The sequence below is a fragment of the Ciconia boyciana genome, chromosome 1 (genome assembly GCF_034638445.1).
Source record: "Ciconia boyciana chromosome 1, ASM3463844v1, whole genome shotgun sequence".
Taxonomy (NCBI): Eukaryota; Metazoa; Chordata; class Aves; order Ciconiiformes; family Ciconiidae; genus Ciconia; species Ciconia boyciana.
This window is the reverse complement of record NC_132934.1, coordinates 79,704,188-79,725,549: the sequence shown is the minus strand read 5'-3', so window position 1 is coordinate 79,725,549 and position 21,362 is coordinate 79,704,188. Positions and strand designations below refer to the sequence as shown.

The 21,362-nt window shown below is 37.1% G+C and overlaps 1 protein-coding gene across 4 annotated transcripts in view; it reads right to left on the bottom strand.

The window, feature by feature from the left end:
• Positions 1–21,362, bottom strand: part of ATXN10 (ataxin 10) — a 107,915-nt gene that overhangs the window by 9,700 nt on the left and 76,853 nt on the right. For all 4 annotated transcript variants that reach the window (XM_072876341.1, XM_072876330.1, XM_072876352.1 and 1 more), the window contains one exon: positions 8,450–8,513. In XM_072876341.1, the coding sequence (XP_072732442.1) occupies positions 8,450–8,513 (64 nt within the window). The remainder of the gene's footprint in view (positions 1–8,449; positions 8,514–21,362) is intronic.

Below are 21,362 nucleotides of genomic sequence, written 5' to 3'. Positions count from 1 at the left end.
CACCCCTGCTGCTTTTGGTAATTTCAAATGTCACTTTATGACAAGTAATCAAAACAATGAAGGTAAATGAAACTCCAGTTCCAGTCTCATAGACACCAGATGATGTCCAGTGTGCATCCAAAAATAACAACGGTTAAATAAATGGGTGTTTTGAAAGATGCAACTAAATTATAACCAACTAAGGTTTTCCTACCATGTTTTGCAAAATAGCCATTAGCCACAATTATATCTGCTACAATTTCAGGAAATGGTTGCATCTCCTTGAAGAAATCTCAGAACACCAAGAGACAAGAACAAATCAACAAGGTCAGTGGAATGGACTGCAAACATATCCTTAGTGAGAAAGGAAAGGTTAGATTTTGGAAACCATTTCGGAAATAGAAAGAACAAAGTCTAAACAAAGATCTGGGGAAGCGAGGGAAAATGATTTAAGGATCAGGAAGGAGCTACGTAGGACAATGCATTCGCCAGCTGAAGTTACAGATTGTTTTAATAACAGTGACTGAAAATGGGACAACAGAAAATGTCAGAATAAAGATATTATGCAAAGCATTGGCCATATGACATCTGAATATTCTTTGGAGGCATGCAAGAAACAATGTCAAGAAGACAGACTGAAATATGATAAGGCGGTGGTAGAAGGCATTCCATTCTCAACAATATTTTTGAACCACTCCTAGCTTTATTTAAAAAAAACAAAAACCTTTGGGTCTCAAATTTCTAGTGCTCCATCCCAGCCCAGAGGGGAATTTTTCAAAAGAAAGTCTACAGAAAAATCAAGCAAGCTGTTTGAGCTATAAAAGCAGTGAAATATTATATTTTCTCAGTTTCTTTTTTTTTTTTTGGTGCTCCTGGTAACTGAAGATCTGCTTTCTTTCAAGAATTCAAGCCTGTCATGGATTTAAATCCACCAAGAGGATTAGGGCAGAGGACAAATATGACAATATTTGGTTTAGAAATAGAGTTATTAACTTTAATTCCTCACTTTTACATGCATGAGTTGGTGCCTACAGAGATTACTCTTCTCAAGGGATTAGAAATATTATAATGTAACATTTGAAAGAGTCTTCCTGCATTCTGTATACCTCTGTTAAACTTTATCCAGCTCTAAGAGGGACCCTGTACATCACACAGGTTTCTTAATGATGGTAGTTGTCACTTACTGGAGCTGGGTAGAAGTGAGATACTGAAGAATAGACTTCATATTTACATCTCTGCAAATCTGCTTTAGTAATTTATATACTCTCAAGAAAATTAGTATTCCCACACACACACACCATGTCTGAATTTCAGTATTTTAATCATCCTGCAGATGCACTAAATAAATTGCATCCTGAAATTATGGAATCGGCAACCTGAAATATACCATTAGGCATAACAACTTTGTTAAATGTCCAAACACAAAATTTAATCTGTGGTAATTTCTGGAAGAAAAAAAAAAGACAGTGCCTTCATTTCCAGAGTATCTTTTCCTCTACTGCACACTGCATTCCTCCTGTGGTCTTAGTCTTTTTCAGGTTAAGGAGAACTTTGCATTTGACGAGAAAATTTGTTCTTGGAGAACAGTGTGGATTACTGATATAGCTAGTAGATATAGAACATCTCACAAGAAAACTTCACATTTTTGTTTTCATTCTAAAGTAAACATTTACTTAGAACAAACTTTTCAGAAGTGCAGTCTTTGAGTCAGAAGTTAAATCTACCAAATATGCTTAATCCTGATGTCGTAGGGTTTTTTTTCTTGGTTCTTCACCTTTAGGTGAGTTCTGTTCCAAACAGTTCGCAACATACAGAAAAGATAAACAATGTGTGAAGACATGGAAGTTGTACTATCCCAACTCTTCAGATGTGAAGCCAATGTCAAGAGCGATGTAAAATAGGATTATATTACATGAATGACTCCTGTACCCTTTTCAACAGGGACCATGCACCTAGTTCCTCCCCCTTCAGAGCTTTACAATAATCCCACTTTGGAGACTTTACTCAATATTGTATGGAAAAATCCGACTTAGAATGAAATCCAGACCTCTTTAGTCCATTAATGCTTCTCTAAGAACAAGACTGGTTACTTCCAATGTTTCTTTCAAGAGTGTGAAGATCATCTGATGCACAGCAACAGAAATAGGCATTGGTGGGCAGATGACCTTCTCAAATAAAACCAAAAGCAGTGTTTGGGAATAGCTGTGTTTTTTCCCTTCCACCATAAGAAATTCCAAGAAGGTTGAAGCCTCTGGGGAATCATTTAGGGAACTGGCCTACCACTGCAGCTAAAAAAACCCCTTATCATACAACACTGAGGGATTCCCTTGTGAGTCACACAGACCCCTAGGCTTCATTAGTATCTAACAAAATATAGCTGTAAAGAATTCACAGCAACTTGCAGGAACAGGGTAAGATTTGGTCTGCTGAATAAGGTGACAGAAATAAGCCCCTCTCAGAGACTGTTCTTGCTCAATGAATAACCACACTTGTACCTGTTCCAATTTCTAGTCTGACCAGTTCATCTGAATATAACTGTAAGACAGAGAAGGAGCTAAGGTTTGCGCATATGCCACAAACCAGAAATCCTCCACCCTCTCCAGGGTTTTAGAGAAGAATTCTCAGCATGTAGGAGTTGAATTGGACTGAACTAGAGTATGGCAATATAGCGATTTCTTCTTGCTTGACCATTTTTTTCATTTTAGTTCCATCTATGGTATTTGTCTGCCACCCAGTTGATATTTTGTGTTGTCTTCGGCACTAGGAACCTAAAGGTTCAGGCCAACAAATTTCTGTTCTTTACCTGTGCTGACAAGTCCCATTCTTCCCCTGCCATCCTCAGCCTCTGCTGGGTCACTAAAAGCTTACTATCTACCTTTTTATTAAAGTCATAGTGACAATCAGTACCGATTTACAGCAAATAAGATTCTAATAGTGCTCTGTGTCCAAGGACAAGGGCTGCAGCAGCAGTAACCTGTGATAATGCAAAACCTTAGCCACCTACCAAAGAATATGTTTCCATTCAGCCCAGGTAGACTTTGGACTTACTTGTGCAGCAAGGCAAATGTCAATGGGATGAGGAAAAGGGTAATTTCTTCCAAGTGGGCAGAACTTGACTGGGTATGAGATCATTACTGTTCTCCTCAGTAGTCTAGGTCCTTTGCACTGACCATATCCACTGAAATAATATGATTTTATGTATGCGTATAAAAATACAGAATCAAATAGGTCACCTCAAACTACTAAATGCATTGGCAGTGCCTAAAGTGAGCTTTCCAAAGAAAGGCAACCATTACCGATGTAACATTATGCTGTATTTTCTTGCTAATGTACATGAGATAGCCACATTTAAGTGAAAATGCTCAACTGTATGATGGTTCACTCTAAAAAGTCAACTTGCACTCCTATTTTTGCTTTCTACTGGCTTCTATTCAGCTGTGAGGCTTTTTTACAGTATGTGGCCTGTTTTAGGTTGCACTCTGTAACTTAGAAATAAAATTTCTGTCAGCTCCCCCAAAAGTCCTTGCTGGCATCTCACAAAAACAAACTGCCATTGTTGTAGACCATAGCAACTTGATTTCTTCTAGCTTTAGCCAGAAGTTTCATGAACCACAATTATACTTGCTGCTGCCATGAAGTCAAAAGTATTTTCAATCTACCTCTCAGATGACTTTCAGACTGAATAGAATAGAAGAAGCTTAGGGAAGGAGTATCTGAAAATGAACTTACATTTTCTACTTTTTCATCCATTATTCAAACTAAGGGGCCTATGTATGGATATCCACAGCAACCACAGGTTTTCCTTTCACAAACGCTGAAAATTCTTACTCCTAAAACATAGCCAGCTGGGTGTTTACTCACATATATAAACATATATGTGTGTGTGTACATACACACACACACTACACAGCAGGATATTTTTTCTTCACGTATGACTGCACTTTTGGCTAACAGAAAAACATGCCTGATTACGGGTTAATATAATATGGACACTTACACACGGTCATTCCAATTAAATTCAGACATTCACAAAATCAATGTATGAAGAGACCTACTATAAGAATCTCAAAAGGGTAAGATTGGCAAGCATCCTGAAAAAAAAAAAGAATATTCCATCTTCAAAACTGCATTTCACTTCTGATTTTCAAATTTTACCAGTTTAACTAACAGCTATTGCACTGTAGTACTTTGGATAATATGTTTTTTCCTAAAATAGTAATAAATATTTTTAAGGACAGCCATTAAATTATTAAAAAAAGAGAGAGAGAACGCACATCTTTCCATGTTACTCATGAGCCTAAACGTTAGGGAGGAGTGGAAAAACAGACAACTTAGTTAAGGTAAACTGAAAAGTCTTCAATAATAAACAGGTTAGTTTATTTGAAGTCTTTCATAAGCACCTTTTCTGTATGATTAGGGTGAATAGTCTTTTGATCAGAATGGGCTGTCCTCCCTCCTTACGTTTGCCTTAAGCAAGGGGAATTTGTGAAAGGTCAGAAATGAAGCTGGAAGGAGCAGTAAGAGCTTAGGATGAGGTAAAAGACAGGAACAAAAAGAAAGGCTCTTGTCTGATGCTAGAGCCTGTCAGAGATGAAGATGATGGTAATTCAGAGAGCAAAAGAGAAGATATTTTAATTTAGAACACCTTTTCAACCCAAATAACTTGAAAAGCAGGATCTGGATAAATTTTTTACTAGTATTACCCAGATAGGCATCTCCAACCCAGTCTGCTATTCTGTGGCAGGTTCAATTTATTTGTTTTTAAACACAGGTCACATAAGTAAAGCACAACAATCCCAACTTTTCAGGAGCAGAACAAGAAACAATTTTCAAAACCAAAAATTTATCTCATGAAAGAACCTCTCCCTAAATCTAAAGGCAAAGAAGTCCACTTGCATTTTGAAACACCCTTTTTCTTTTGAATACGGAAGGACAGTTATGACTAGGATACAGCCAATTCAAGATGGAAGATTTAAGGATACCGAAGAAGTTAAAGTGACATTCAACCTCCTCTGAAGTTTAACTCTTCAGACCCCAAGGTCTATAATGAACTGCATCTCCCCAGTCTCACTCTATTTACCTTTTAACCTGTGCTAAAAGCCTGACAGCTAACATTTGAAAATCTGGCATCTTTCAGCATTTCTCCACTGAATTTACTCAGAACCATGGAAAGTTACAGTAACTGAAAATTTAAAATACCAATTCAAATAACCTTTGCAAGAGGTACAGAAAATTTATTCTTAACTGTCCATAATCATCTTCATGTCTGTTACTAACGAGGTTTTTTTGTTGCTTTTATTCATGAAATATCCTGAAGGAAAAAGTACTATTTGTTAGTAAAAACATAAAAGATACAAGTCTGCCTGAGATGTAATTAGACAAGATAACGGTTCTCCCAAACTGCGCACTGAAAGATGAATTCAAACCTAAAAAGCTAAAGCAATGCAAACATGTCAGGTGAACTTCAGCTAGCAATCTCAAAAGCGATGAACCTCTTGATATTTCTACGCACATTACAGAACTGTTCAGGATCTCAAAGGATGCAATTTTAAGGTAATGACAGGTTTACAAAGGATTTTATTTTAGGATAAGAGCAGACCCATTTCCTCTTTCAGTATGCTTCCATACACTACAAATAAAAAGATTTATCAAAGGATTTCTCCTCTCAAAGGTAATAAAAAGCTCTTTTAACATCTAACATGGCAGTCCAGCTTCTCCTGATGAATTGCATACTTTAGGGAAATTATTTTTTTTTCTGTCCAGAAAAAAAATAATCCCATCGCTTTTACCACAAAAGTTACATTTTTCTTTGGAAAATTTTGTATGTGTAATTTGGAGCCAGAACTTAGTTAATAAAATGTAGAAAATCAGTATATCAACTCTGTTTTCAGTGGAAAACATAGTGACCTCTTAACTGTAGAGGCTTGGGTGTCTCTGAAACAGATAAAGCTCAAACAAAAATGTGCATCTACAAAGACTTTACGAAGAAATATAAGAAGTTCTTAAATAAAAGGAATTTGGATGAAACTTTTTCCAGTCAGCTTTATCCAAGGAGAAATCCGAGTAACACAGCCTGAAACCACAAAAACAGGCAATAGAAACAAGAATGTAAAGAGAAGTTTCTGGACATGACTCCCCAAAGGAACCCTTGCTGAAGAGCTACACCGAGCTGTCCCTTGCAGCCTTCTACATCAACTTGGCAAACTGCAGCACCACTGAGAGTGATCATACTCAAATTTCGGCAACTCTCTCAACACACAGCTCAAGAGCTGCCTAAATACTTCCTTTTAATTAATCTTCCATGAAAAGAGAAAAGAGACAAAATATATTCACTCTGGATCACAAAGTTACAATGCAGGCAACTTTAGGATGTTTCCATTTTAAGCAAGTAGGCTTTCAAATCTTAGTAAGAACATTGCTCTGGTTTACAAGCATCACAAAAGGGATTTGTGCCAGACAGGACTGGGTGCACAGAGGGAGGACAGAAATCTCTTCAGAGGAATGTTATGCAATGGAGTCAGGCACCTACATGCTCCTAAGGACTTGGTTTGTGGTGTCCAGAGTAGCAGAATATGCTGCAAAGCAGATGAAAGTAGAGACAGATACAAACTGCAAACTCCTTTTCTGCTTCCCTGCATAAGACATGCTAAGAACGCAGCAGATGAGGAACATCAGAGGCAGGAGAGAAGCAGGGGAGCATTAATTTCATGTAGCACAAGAGCGCTTGGAATAGCTCTAGGTCAAAACGATAAACAGAGTAGTAGCCAGAAGCTGTGCTCCAAAAGCTGACGCAGCAAACTTCGTCACAGCAGGCTGGTCCCCCCTCTGCCCAAGCACTACTACTTTTTCATATACCTGAATACTGTACACCATGGATCAGTAGTGAAAGCTCATATTAAGAGGTGTCTAGCAAGTCTTTAAAACCAAGTAAGCAAAGTTTTATCTTCTAGTAAGAAGTTTATAGTTCAACCATAAAATGTCAGCCTGTATCAAAAGCTGTAAGAAGTTCCACATTGCCCAAAATGCAGTAAAGGCTCCCACGGTATTTTATTTTCATTTCATTCAAGATTGTAAATTACAACTCTACCCTTTGAAGGCCTCAAACTTTATCCTCTTTTATTAACAGCTAAAATGAAGGATTAATCCTAGAAAGAAATTCTAAAAGTCTTTGCACAGCTGGGCTTTCCAGCAAAGGAAGAGTAACATGGGATCAAAACTCCTTACTAGGTTTTCTCAGGGCTGCGCTTCTGCTTAGGGAAAGGTAACCTTCCCTGCTCTTCCCATCCCATCCAGCAGTGTCCCTTACCAGAATCGGACTGTGGAAGTACAGCTCCGCTACTCGGTGCACTGTCAAGAGACACACTGTCAGGTCTCCAACTATAGGAATAGTGATGAATGTAAAAACCTTGCACATAAAGCAACAAAGTGAATAACTCACACGATACTTAACACCTATTGCTCCTCCACCCAGCTTGTTAACATCTTGCTATCACCTGTCCCTACATTACTTCATCCTTTTAAGATATATTTATATGTAGATGATGTTCTACAGCAAATAATTATGACAATATGTAACATTTTCACAACTTCTTTTTGTTTTTATGATACTTGTTAAAAAGTGAGATTTTTCTAACAAATTAATTTAAAAAACCCATTTCATGTGTTCAGTATAAGAAAGCTGACATTACTCTAGACAGGAAATGCGTTTGATTTCCAGATGCACTTATCAGAAACTTACAAGGAGCTAACAATTAGATGACAGAAAATAATAGCTCACCCACTGAACACACCAGTAGGATTACTATGCAGATCATGAAGAGATGGATAAGTCTGCTTAACAACTGTTTATCTTCAATATGAAGTTATTTCCCTCTAACAGCAATCTATCTTGGAAAGTCTCTGCTCTTAAACCCCAGGAAAAAAAAAAAAAACAATATGAAGCACAATGCCATTTATATTAAAATCTCCCCAACATTTCAGTAATCTGCATCATTAATTCTCTCAACTATACACATTTTCATTACAGCTTGCTAGCCTTGTCTCTGTGCTTAGAATAAGTTCTCCAGTCAGATTTAATAAGTGTATGGAATTGATGGGGTACTTATTTCAGTCTACTGAACAGATTTCAGTTGAAGCAAAAGCTCCAAGATCTTATACTATGAACAAACATAATCTTCATTCAGATTTCTATCACAGTTAACTCTCTGAATTGACATCTGTAAACCAGTACTATTTATTATTTTAGAAAACAGAATATAACCGCAGTTCAACTTACTTAGAATCCAGCTCATGAAAGCATATTTATGAGTTTGCTCACTTCTGAACCAAGCATTTAAATACAACCTAGAAACTCATGAAGCCAGTTAGACTTAGGTACCAAGTGAAAGCAATGCTGGCATAAATATGTTAAACCCCCACACCTTTTCTTATGAATCATATTCAATAATTAGAATTCTTTTGTAAAGGATACAAGGATTGTTGTCATCAATGCTGCAGTTGTCCAGGATCAAGGGGATGCCATCTAACTCATAGACCTAAATAAAAACAAAAGTTTAATTTAACAGATGTCTCAACAATACTAATGATGTTTCACGCAAGAAATATGTAAAAACATAACAGGGATGTTTGTTTCATCAAAAATATTAAACATGTTAACATAAATTGCAGAGTAAATCTAGTATTATCATCAGTAAATATCACAAAATAGTAGCACAAGCAGACATTAATTTCACATTCTTCCTTTATTTAGCATGTGTTTGACTGAGGTATTTTCTATGTCGTGCTTCTCACACTGAGCCAGAAAAGCTATGCTTATTGACAGCTCATGCTTGCTTCCAGAAGGAAGAACCACGAAAAACTACGGAGTGAAAAAAACAGGAAGAAAAAAAAAAAGTTGAAAAATACATATACACATGCACACAAGTTAGCAATGGGGCCACGTGTCTTCTATATCTATGCAACCTTCAAAAGCAATGTGTTACCTGTATGTACCTAAGCACAAATTCTTTCTATCAGGTAAGAGCCAGACTTTTTTCCTGTGATAAGGTGTTCATTATGTTATTAGCAAACCAGCAAAGATGACATCTGTCATTTTTTATTTTCTATATATACATACACATGTGAATTCACAAATTACACCAATACGTTTGTGTATGTGGATGAGATAATAATGTATAATCCTAACAGACTCATACATACATACACACCCACACTACCAAGAACTCAGGACAAGCTGATGTTAATAATAAATATGTAGCATAACTATCTTAAGAAAAGTATATTCCATAAGAAATTTATCTAGAATTCTAAGGTACATGGTAACACCATACATCATGATGCACACTTATAGCTTTAGAAAGTGTTAGTTATTTAAATGAAAATCTGTTCTAAATTATCTGCAAAATTTCAGCCTTGGAAATACCTTCTTAAGACATATAAGCATTTTTTTCAAATTACAAAAGTAGTTTTAAAAAGACTTGAGAGCATGAGGATTAATTGCTTATATTCTTATACCCGTATATTATTTATATTCTTTAAGCCATCCGGACATGGTCCTGGGCAACCTGGCCTGCATTTAAGCAGGGGGTTGGACAAGAGGTGTATCCAGAAGTCTTTTCCAACCTCCACCATTCTGTGATTCTGTGACAGCCAAACCATACTTGCCCAAAACTTAAAATTCTTTAATCCCTTAAAATTTAATTTCAAACCAAGAACTGGCAGGCAAAGGAATTTAGACAGAATGTCAGTTTAGGTTGTGGCTTGATGATAGGATTCTCTCTTCCATCTTTTTTGTCCAAAATAAAAATGCATTTTTATGTACCATGTAAAACAACAAATCACAAAGTTTACACTGCAGGATGGATCAACTTTCTGAAATGCAAGTTCTGTGGTAAGAGAGGAAAGTTGGGTAGGAGGAGATTTAGATGTGAAATCCAAAACAGACTATTGATCAGTAAAATGGAATTCAGAGACAAATCTGAGCACATTCCTCTTGCAAGCTCCTTTTCAGACAATCTTATTGCAGAGTTTCAAGCTATGGCATGAGAAAGTAATAGTAACAGAGACAGATATACAAACAGGCAAGGCTTACATGTAAGAAAAGTGAAGAGCATTGATAGCTCTTCAGAAATAACTTGTACACCTGTGCTAACATGCATAATTATACCTACCTGAAATACAGTTAATAACACAAGTTTTAAAATATCCATTCTTCCCACAAAATTTTTGTGTGTTTTCCAAAGGTCATGCATCACGTATGATGTCACACTTCAAAGCTTGAACAAACAGTGACCTTTCTGTAATACAGTACTTGCACGTGCTTGGGAAATGTTAGTTCTTTGATTTTTACACTGTAGCCAAACTCTGATATGCCTACAATGTTACCTTTTATTTTCCATCAATGAAATGTTGAACAGTACAAATTAATCTAGATTAAGTGCTGTCAACTGAAATAAACAATGCAATCTGTTCCAGTTTGATTCAAATGAGATGTTCGGTAACAGAGAAAGTAAGTAATTGGGGAAAGTAAAATTTTAATTAAAATCCATACATGCTTCAAAAAGTTACTGTGGGAATATAATAAGATTCCTTCAAAGTTAAGTGGGAACAGGAGCAGCAAACCAAACCACAGCCTTAGTGATACCTTAACGTAAAAACCAGTTGCTAACTACCACTGCCTTACACACCCACTGAGAGTCTCCTGAAGAGCGTACAATTAAACTGCACCTATAATTTGACCAAGTTAGGTATAGCTTTTGCCACCAGTATGCCAGCTTTAGTATGTCACCTGTGACTTACTACACAGTGAAATGAAGCAAGGAAAAGAAACCTTACCTACCCAAGACAAATCTATATACTTCTCAGAAGACTCGTGAGGCGAAGAGCTCTGATTCCTGAGCAACCACTGCTAGAGAAGTTCCAGTCCGTGCCAGCTGTTCGTGAACCACCAGTGATGCACCAAACCAGCATTTTATGGTAACCTAAAATCCATGGCAGTGTACTGTAATAATCTGGGCTGCAAAGTGAGCCAGTTCAGTAATTGCTCTGCATGTAGCCGAGCCATTTCTGCAATGAGTGCCACAGACAGTCAAAAGAAGGAATCACCATCCCCCACCGGGCTGTCCCACTTCCATGCTGAGAATCTCTCAAATCTTCTCACTCTCATCTGCCTGTAATCTCCTACACCAGCAGATTTTGTAAATATTGAGAGACCATCACCCTAGGTCTCAACCTCTTATGCAGATTTACTGGAACTATACGGCCCAATACAAAGAGGTTAGTGAATTTTTCCAACTAATTATTGACCTCAGAGAGATGTCTGAAGAGAAATGTCTGTGAAATGCATAGTGCAGAGTAAGGCAGTGGACCTTTTGCAGGGCTCTTCTGGGGGGCTTGGGAAAGGAGTCAATATTGCACAAGCCTCAAATCTCACTTTAAATAAGGTGTAAAAATATCCTGGGAAGAAAATATGTAGTGCCTGGTATGAAACTGGCTGTAATCCATTCAGATTTTGGAAGAAATCAGAGACAGAAACTAAGGAATAGGACAGTTCTGGTGTCTGTCTTGTAAACATAATTGCTCATATTAGCCTGTGTTACAAAAGACCACTAAACCTATTCTCCATTTAAATTATTGACAACATAGCTGACCAATAACATGGAACTACACTGGACTGTAAAAAAACTACAAGGTTATTTTATTATGAATAACTACAATGCTTTATTCCGAACAACACTGAAACAATAACTGAAGCTGCAACCTATGTGTAGGCTGAAATCTCGACCACATTTAAGTTAATTACAAAGGTTACTTAAGACAAGTTAAAAATTAAAAACATACAGCTCTGCACTAGTGATCTCTAGTGCTTCAGTCAAGTCAGTACCAAAAATTTTGCCCTAATGTTATTGTGTCAGTTTCTGAAGCTGTTTTCTAAAAATCAGAAAAACAGAACTTCCAGCATTCAAAGGCAGGTGTCTGTCTCCGCCAGTTAAGAAAGATATCTTTCACAACACAGGTTTATATTGCTGTTCCACTTGTTTTCTGTACTTGCCTTTGAAACATAATGAAGATTGGTATCATGCCAGTGAGACATTTAAATGTATTACACTTAAAAGAAAATACCTTCCCCAGTGACAAAGTGACTGCTAGGTTTTTTTCTCTTTCTCTGTATCTGGGATTTAATAATCTATTTAAATTACTTAAACCAGACACTAAACAGAAGCCCACGTCGGCAGAGATGCTATATAAATATTAAACAAGAGCTTATGAAAGCGATGAGCCCAGACCATATATGCCCACTGCTCTCATGGCCAAGGAACAATACAGTGTTTTATTAGGATGGTTTGTGACATGTCAGTCCTGAGGAAAAAGCATGCTTTTTCTCTTGATAACCAATGAAAATATTCAGACCAAAATTAAAGCTTTTATGTTATCTCATAGAATGCACATTTATTGACCGATATATAAATAAGGTCACTAGCATAATTAAGGATATCTGCCTGAATAGAACTACCTCCAATAATCTCTGAGTATTTTCTTATGAGGTTCACAGAAGTAATTATCATTAACATAGTCATTCACAGCAGAGCCCAGAGAAAGTAGAAATGAACTGTAGACGGTTTCTTGAATCTTTCCCTCTAGCAGCAGTGGAGCCAAGCTCAGGGGTAAGAATGCAAATTCTCCAAGCATGACAGTGCTTGTTGCTGAACAAGAAATCTGCATACATCTAGTAAAATGCAGCTACAATCTCCAGGTCCGGCAACTATACAGACAGTAACAGAAAACCTCCAGCAAAAATACTCTCTTCATAGAATCATTAACACTTCAGGCATTAGAAACATTACCTAGTCAACTAAAAGAATAATATTATGCAAAAGGTACATTTATGCCTCTAGATAATAACAGCTTGAACGTAAATTGTTCTTCTACCAGAATACAACTGATTCTCAGTCTCCAGTCGATGCAGAAGGCAGAATGAGAACTCTGTGTTTCAGCCACAGAAATACTTCTATTTCTTAGGAGTTTTGTTTGGTGTAACTATAGATAAGCAAAAAGAAATGCGTTCCCACAAATAGAATTGGACTACTAACAGTTTGAGTAATCCATGCTAACACTTGCTCTTCTTTTTACATGTTATTGACAAGTACATTTATTGACATAAAGACAGACAAATTTCTAGTTTAAAAACTGGTTGGGGGGGAACACATACTCTAGAAACAAGTCAAAAAATGGGAACAAGCAGGAACCATTTATATCGAAAAATTCCAGATACGGCATTCTTTACAGATCACCAGTTTCCTACCAGAGAAAAACTCTGTCTCCAACCACATTTAGCTCCAGGGTATTCAATTTCAATTCACATTATGGAACTTAAAAAAGTTTCTGTGAGTAACAAAACTGGAAAACTTCACATTTTTATGAACTTAGCGCCTTTACTCTTTGCAATGCTTGTAGTTCTGTCACACAGCTAAAAGTGTCAAAAAACATGCAAGTAGCAGCACATGGTTCATAGGTACAGGTGTGCTGATCGGTTGCCAAACATCAGCCTTAGTTTGCAGTGGATCAGGGATTAAGCTGCCACTACTCAACTTCCCCTCTCAGGAGCACTACTTTGGGTTTCTCATTTACCTATTTGCTAATTCTCATAAGGCAAAAAGTAGGAATATAACAATATTTCTGATACCCATATTTCTCTGACAAATTTGATTTAAACTGGCTAATGGATATGAAAGCTGGAGGAGGTAAAGTTAAGAGAAGCAGAAGAATAACACAGCTGGGATGGCATGACCACAAAAAACCTAAAGAAGTTAAGGTTGCAGAAAACAAACCTATTGACTATATTTTCTGTTTTCTCTTAGTACCCGAGACTACTGAAATTATTATCTTTCAACATACTTCTCAAGAGCTGAATCATCAAGATATTAACATCCATCTTACACGAAACAACAGCATCCTAAGCTGCATCAACAGGAACATAGCCAGTAGATCAAGGGAAGCACTTATTCTCCTTGGTACTCATTAGACTGTAACCTATTCAAGGGGCTGAAGCTATGCCATGCAAAGAGAGGTTGAGGGAACTTGGGTTTTTTAGCCTGGAGAGGAGAAGGCTTCAGGAGAACCTGATGGCAGCCTTCCCATACCTACAAGGAGCTTACTAAGAAGACAGAGCTGCTCTTCTGACTTGGGTTCACAGTAGTTTAAATAGAGAAAATAAGTCATAAAAATGAAACTGAGAAGGTTCTGACTGGATAGGAGGAAAAATTTTTTACTATGAGGATATGGAACAGGTTGCCCACAGACACTGTGGGCATCTTGGAGGTCTTCAGACTTGTCTAGATAAAGCCTTCAGCAACCTGCTCTGAATTCAGCTTTGAGCAGGAGGTTGGACTATAGACCTCCTGAAATCCCTTCCCGCCTGAATGACTGTGCGAGCCTAAGACTTTTCCATCTCACTCCAACAAAAATGAAAGGGCTAAGACCCTGGAAAGAAGCACAAGTCCATTCTTTTCCTCACATTAGTTCAAGACCAGATTCTTTCTACCTTAATATGACCTTTTCTTGGTTATAAAGCTGGAAGAAGTTGTCAGAAACAATTTATCAGAGTATGTGACAAACAGAAAGAGTTCTAGAAAAAAAACAGCTTCAAGGAATAAAGTATGATCTATTATCTACATCCAGGAGGATGAGAAGTAATGGGCCTAATGAACAGAACATTCACATTACACATTCAGAAAACATTTTTAACAGTAATGGTTAGTCAAGCACTGCAATACACTGAAATGAGTCTCAAAGACTCCTGGAGCAGTCTCCAATATTGCAAGTCTCCACAAATGACCTGACAAATCTTAACCATGAATACTCTAACCAGTCCTGCTCTGGACAGGTGAATGGTTATGACCCTTTGAGTCCCTTCTGTCTCTAAGTCTGCATGACTTTCTCAGAAATTCATACTAGAATAAATCATGCCAAAGAAAAGTGATCCAATGAAATACACATTGGGGATTTGTTGCCAATCTTTGGTCATTGTTAAAGATATGTTTAAGTCTTATTCCTTCTGAATGTACCACATGAGGACTACATAATGACTACGTAATGAGAAATTTATCCTTCAGGCCCTGCCACCAAACAGGCTGACCAACAGGAGTCAGTTTTCCTCAAAGACCTGCTCAACAAGATAGGTAATTAGTAATTAGACATCTGGGCAGAATCCAGCATTTGATTTGCTTAACAGAGCAGCTTAATAAGGGTAGGAATATATCAACTGGTTAGGTTCACAAATTGGCTCCTCTGCAGCTATGATGGTACCGAAAAATATTATTTCATTTTGTTCATTTGAGAGTCTCAGTTTTGGGTTTTTTTGTTTTTCCAAGCAGCAGAAGTGACAGGAGATATACAGGAGATTCTACTTCAAAGGACAAAAGAACACTTTAATCCCTTAGTGCTAGTGGATTCCTAGGTCTACTGCAGACTACAGGCACTTTGGCTTAGAATAGAGGCAGCTGTGGCTTGCGGCAATCAAGTCTATTATTGGAGTTCACCACATCCTGCAGATCTACTAAAATACTTGTGGACAGAGGCTCCTTTCTCCAGGACATCACAGCAGACTTGCTTAGCTAGTTTGAGAGCTCCTTGCACCAGCGTGAATGAGAGCTAAGAGAGATCTTTATGTCCATTTCAGTCAAGGCAGTGTCCCCAGAATACTCTTCCACCTACTACACTGTTTAGGTAAGCATGTATTTAACATTTTAATGTTTGAAATTCAGAAATCACGGCAACAAAACTTGTTGCTCCTGATACATTAATTTCAAATACATTCTCCCTCTTTCAGCATTATTTCCCAGAGAGACATGAGTTTTATTTCAACTCTCTCAAAAGAGGTGACCCTTGCCTTTTTCCGGGAGACAAAAAAAATAATTAAAAAAAAAATCTTAGAGAATCTAAGAGTGGGATTCCTTTGTGATGTCCTAAAACTCTCCTAAAAGAATTGGTTTAGAAGATGAAGGTTTTGGCCTTACTGAGGGGGAAGGGAAGAGAAGAGAGCATGAAGGTACCAAGCACATAATCAGGACTGAGCCAAAACAAGCAGAAGCTAGTGTCCAGCTACTAGGAGTGGGTAACAAGCCATCTCAGTTGCTGAATAATTTTTTCCACTAGTCTTTCCAAGAGCAAAACACAGGAGTTTCCAGCCATTGAGATGATAATATAAACACTTGAGAATTCAGAATAGGTTCCCGCAAGAGACAGTAACACAATTGGTTCATTTGTTTTTTAAACAATTCAGCTTTCATCATTCACTTATTTAGAGTTCCTGAAACAGAACCCACTTTTTCAGTAACAAATAGATGCTGCTATGAGGAGCAGGCTCTTAGCTCTTTTTAGGTTCAGATCTGCTACTTAACATGGATAAAGTAAGGTCCAACACAAGATGGATTTCGCTTGAAACAACCAATATTTACTAGTCTGGTCTTTGCCTATCCTGGCAGCAGCAGTAAGAGAAAACAATGGTGCTAAGCATCATCCAGTATTAAACGCCTGTGCTTTCTATTAGTTGAAATTGCACAAATTTGTATCAGAGTATATGTTTCTCTACTTGTAGTCACTCACTATCTTATTCTCAGTCCACTAAAACCAGTAATGAGATGGTCTTAGTTTGCTGATTTTCAAATCATAGTTATAAAAGAGGTTCTCAATTTTTTCTTTCACCAGCACAAAAAAAGAAAAGTTAAAGGACATTAAATGTAAGAATTAGCTATGTGACTAGAACTGGGCTGAGGACACAAATTATACAAGATCATCAAAATTTCAAAATTGTATTTTGTTCCAAAGCAGAGTAAAAAACAAAGCCTTCAAATTACTCCAAAGTTCTGAAAAAATATGGAGATAAAGGTTGGGTAAGTCACATGATTCGTTTCAGCTGTTATAATCACCATTGCAATAGGAAGTTCCAAGTCATTCTGGCAAACTGCCACTGTTTTGGTGGCTACGGTATTTTTGTCTTCCATGTCAAGCTTAACAAAGCATTTTAAGCATCTCTCAATTAAAATGAGGGACTTTGTATTGTTGGTTGTGTGTATTGGGGTTTTTTTGGGGGGAGGGGTTGTTTGGGTTTGGGGGTTTGTTTTGGTTTTTTTTTTTCAGTTTCACATTTTATATTATGTTGGAATAGCTTTCCTTCTGGAACAAAATTCCAGGCATTTCATAAAATACCCCAATTTTGAAAATCATTGACAGAAAAATAGATTACCACAGGATGTTTCTGTTGAAGATTTCCTCATTACCGTTCTACACATGATCAGACACTCTTCTAGCCAAAAATCAGCACAACAGTCTTGTGACTCTCTATTAACCTCTTCACTTTATTACTCATGCCAGCTTTGGTACTCACTTCATTTCTTCCCCAACAGCCTGCACACCTGCTTTGCTGCTACCTTCTCTCAATATTCCAATTGCTCCTTGAAACCCAGTTCATCTGAAATATCCCCCAAAACCACCAGCTGCTTACAACTTAGAGTGAGTGGGAATGGAAAAGGAGAAAAAGCAATTCAAATTCATATCCTCTTTTGATGAATACACACCCTCACTGAGGCCACATGTGTCATCACTCTCCCACATTACTACTGTATTCCAAAATTGCTTTCACTTCCAACATCAGGGATTACAACTCTTCCTTGGAAACTTCTGAATTCAGCAAGCAAAAATAAATGCCAATCAGATGTTCTGTGCTCTAATTATGACTTTTGTTGTGTCCAGCATTACTTAGCGTTCTCCTTTGATTTCACTTTGAACCAAGGGTTAAAAAAAAAATAAATTCAATGTCAGACATCTAAATTCATCTGTGGCAAAGACAGCAACACACAATATTCCAATGATGAAAATAATGTGTGAGAAAAGACGTAGGATGATTTCAAAACATACAATGATTTGTGCTGGTGATTGCTGCATTTCATGGTAAAATTCTGCAGCTAAATACAACAGCATGCCACACTGAACACATGCAGCACTTGGAGTGCATTGACAGACTCAAGACTAAAAGCAAAGTCCCACAACCACCCAAGTGGTGGCTGTTTCCCATAATTCCCACTGTTTCCTATTGCAATTATGAAGTGACTTTAGCAGTGATAAAATTTTTTAAGGAACTGTAAAGAATAAGTTATTGAGTATTTTTTTATCACCCCAAACTTCACAGCCAAGGGTGGTGGTGGGAAATAAAAAATGGAGAAAGCTAGTAGGCGTGAAGACTGAAAGTAGCACATATAGGTTATTAATGGCATTCACTATTCTCTGTTTCCACATTCCCTCGTATGCAGAGCTCCCAAGATTTTAGTGACGGATCAAAGAACAAACCATTAATTTTCTGGTATGTGTGTAAAGGACGTGCACTCCATTACATGTTAAGTATAAAGCTATCCATGATGATAATTACGTTTTTCACTAGGTTAAAGCATAGTAAAATAAAGCAAGTGTTTCAGGAAAGGACTGTAAAATGCCTTTCTAGAACTCTACAGAAATTGTAAATGGTAGACTGCAGGACCCGGCTGACTATTAAAGCCGGAAGACAGTTTAATGGCGTTTGCTGCTTGTGTTTTAAATCAGACCAGTCAGGGAAGCCTTCAGAAGTCTGCAGCCAGCCACACAACTCCATCACTTAATACCACAGTAAATAATACTTCTCACTGAGCAATGCCAATTTCACGCTCCATTTTATATGAAATGTTACATTTTCCAAGAAACATATAAATAACAGAACTACGGTCCTTTCAAAAGGGAAAAAAAAACACCAACAAATCTTGCAATTACAATAATTGCTTTGTTTCAGGAATAACAGATGTGGTCTCAATTTACTGCAGAGCAATACATACAGCTTACTGGGGATGGTTTCAAAGGAGGTTAATGGAGGTGCAAATCGAGTCTCAAGTTGGGAGGAAAGAAGCTTTAGATATACACTGTTCTGCTGAGACCGAATAACTTTTTCCTTATGATACCTTCACGTCACAGAGTATTCTTCATCCAAAATAGAACAGGTGGCACGTCATTTCATATACAAAGCCAAGCAAGTACACTTTCTTTCATTTTTCAAAAGTAACTCGTTGGCTTCTTTTTTATTTTATAATCTTGTACAAAATATCAATCCTGGTCTAAGTACTTCCCTGTAAAGCCCTTTCATTTCTTCCTCCAAGTCATTTTATAACCAAACTCAGTACAATTTTTATTTATTCAATGCTCAGTACACAAATAAATCCCAACAACTTTCACTGAATTACCTTTCCTGAAGGTTGAAGTGTTCAGCTTAACTTCATAACGAGAACTATGTCCTCTTTTAAACATGATCAAACACCAAGCTGCTTTCAATCCTCTGTCACAAGCTCTGTACACTCAGCTATCAGTTTCTGTCCATATTTACCTAGAAGAACAGCAATTAAAACCTACCACATTTGCTTCATATGTAGCAATAACAGAGTGATTGACAGGTGCTGGGGTTCACATATTTAAGTTTCTTATGTCTCTTTTTGGTATTCTGCTTTTATAGAAAGCATCTACTACAAAGTAAAACAAATTGTTTGTAAGCAGTGTCAAAAATAAGAAATTACCATAAATTAAGTGATTATAAAATGAACAGAGTAACTTTTGGTTCAGTTTAGCGTTGTTTACAACTCAGACTGAATTTATTTCTTCCTGACTGAAATAATGCCACAAACTACTTCAGGCACATTTTTACTAAGACAACTGTATAGTCACACATCTTACGAATAAAAAAATTTTGTGGTTAAGAACTTTGCCTGAAGACGATACTCTCTTGAAAACAGAGTATCCCGGACAGACTAAATGATTTCTCACACGTTGAAACCGAACATTAGAAGAAAACAGAAGACTTTCATTCATGTATTTAAAAGATTTCATAATATTAATGCAAGAGAAGCTGTGGCATGAGAGAAACACCTTTCTATGGAAAAAGAGTTCAAATACATTAAGAGAGGCTTTATTCAAGTTAACAACAGTAATATGATGTGTCCATTCTTCTCACTTTATGGCACCCTGTGAAAAACAATGACTATTTAAACAAATGTTATTTTATAAATTTGGGGTTTTTTAAAAGAAAATTTGGTTTGATTTCTCATCAGCTGTGTCATATAAACTAGTCATTTAATGGGAAGTAGGGATGTACTAATGAAGGTGTTTTGAATTGCCAACTTATTACAGAGTAGCTAGCAGCACTGTATGCTAATATGAAAATTGGAAAATATCAATGTATGGGAAGATGACAAACCAGCCTTTTCTGTCATTTAAAGAGAAAAACATTAACCTAAGGCTTGTAAACTAGTATAGTTGCATTAAAGTGTTATTCTTTATCAGCCTAACTAAATAAGTGGGGGAAATCCCTGTGCACACATACTATTCAAGCATTTAATGTTCCTCACATTGCAGAACAAAAAGGGTTTTACTTTGGTTTGGGGTCTTTTTTTTACAGCTTTTATACAAACAGAACAAAATCCTCAACAATTCCAGGATTTTGCTAGTAATGGTGTTTCATTTTTAAGTGAAAAAGAAGCCTGAATGTTGATCCTTTAATGACTGTTCATCATTCTTAATACTTGCAACCCCTTTTGCTAATGTAACTGCAGTTAAAAATAACCGCTAGAGAGTTTTCCCATTGACAATCATTACAAAGTGTGATTCTGGTGGCATAAAGTTTTCATAACTTTTCCGTTACAGTTTTGGAAAGTCCCAAATTACCAATGGCAAACCACAAAAGGATTCAGAAAGCAAGCCAAATTATACTCGAGGTTACACTAGCGTAATAGTTCACTTGGCCCCTTCTAGCAGTTATCTACAAACACACAGGTCTTCTTTTCCAACCTATATGATTCTGTGATTCCTATCCTCTGGAGCACCCTTTGACAAACAGATAAATACAATACTTAACAAACCTCTCCTGCAAGTTGAGAGCTATCTGTGTTTTGAAAACTATTTTCAAGGAAAACAAACTACAGAAAAGGTTAGGAACTAGAGAATGTCATGTGGTTAATAAAGGAGCAGGGCATAGTAGCTTCAAAACCATGTGCTGCAATTCAAGAGATCTGCAAATGAACTAGCAATGAGTTGTCAAAGGTTTACCTACACAGAAGGTCTTGAGGTACGGGTCTCCATGGCCCAAGCCAACAGGACCCAAGGTCTAATTCCTCTTACTGTGATCAAAATAAGTACAAGAATCATTACAGGAGATGCAGAACATAGGGTGGAAAGAAGGAAAAGAATCATCAATCTCATTTTAGGTGAACGATACACTGGTGAAGTCTGAAGGCTGCAACAAACGTGGGTAATTCCAACTCATTTCAGCAGAACTTCTAATTGCATTAGTAAGAGATGCAGAGCTGGGATGCCAGGCT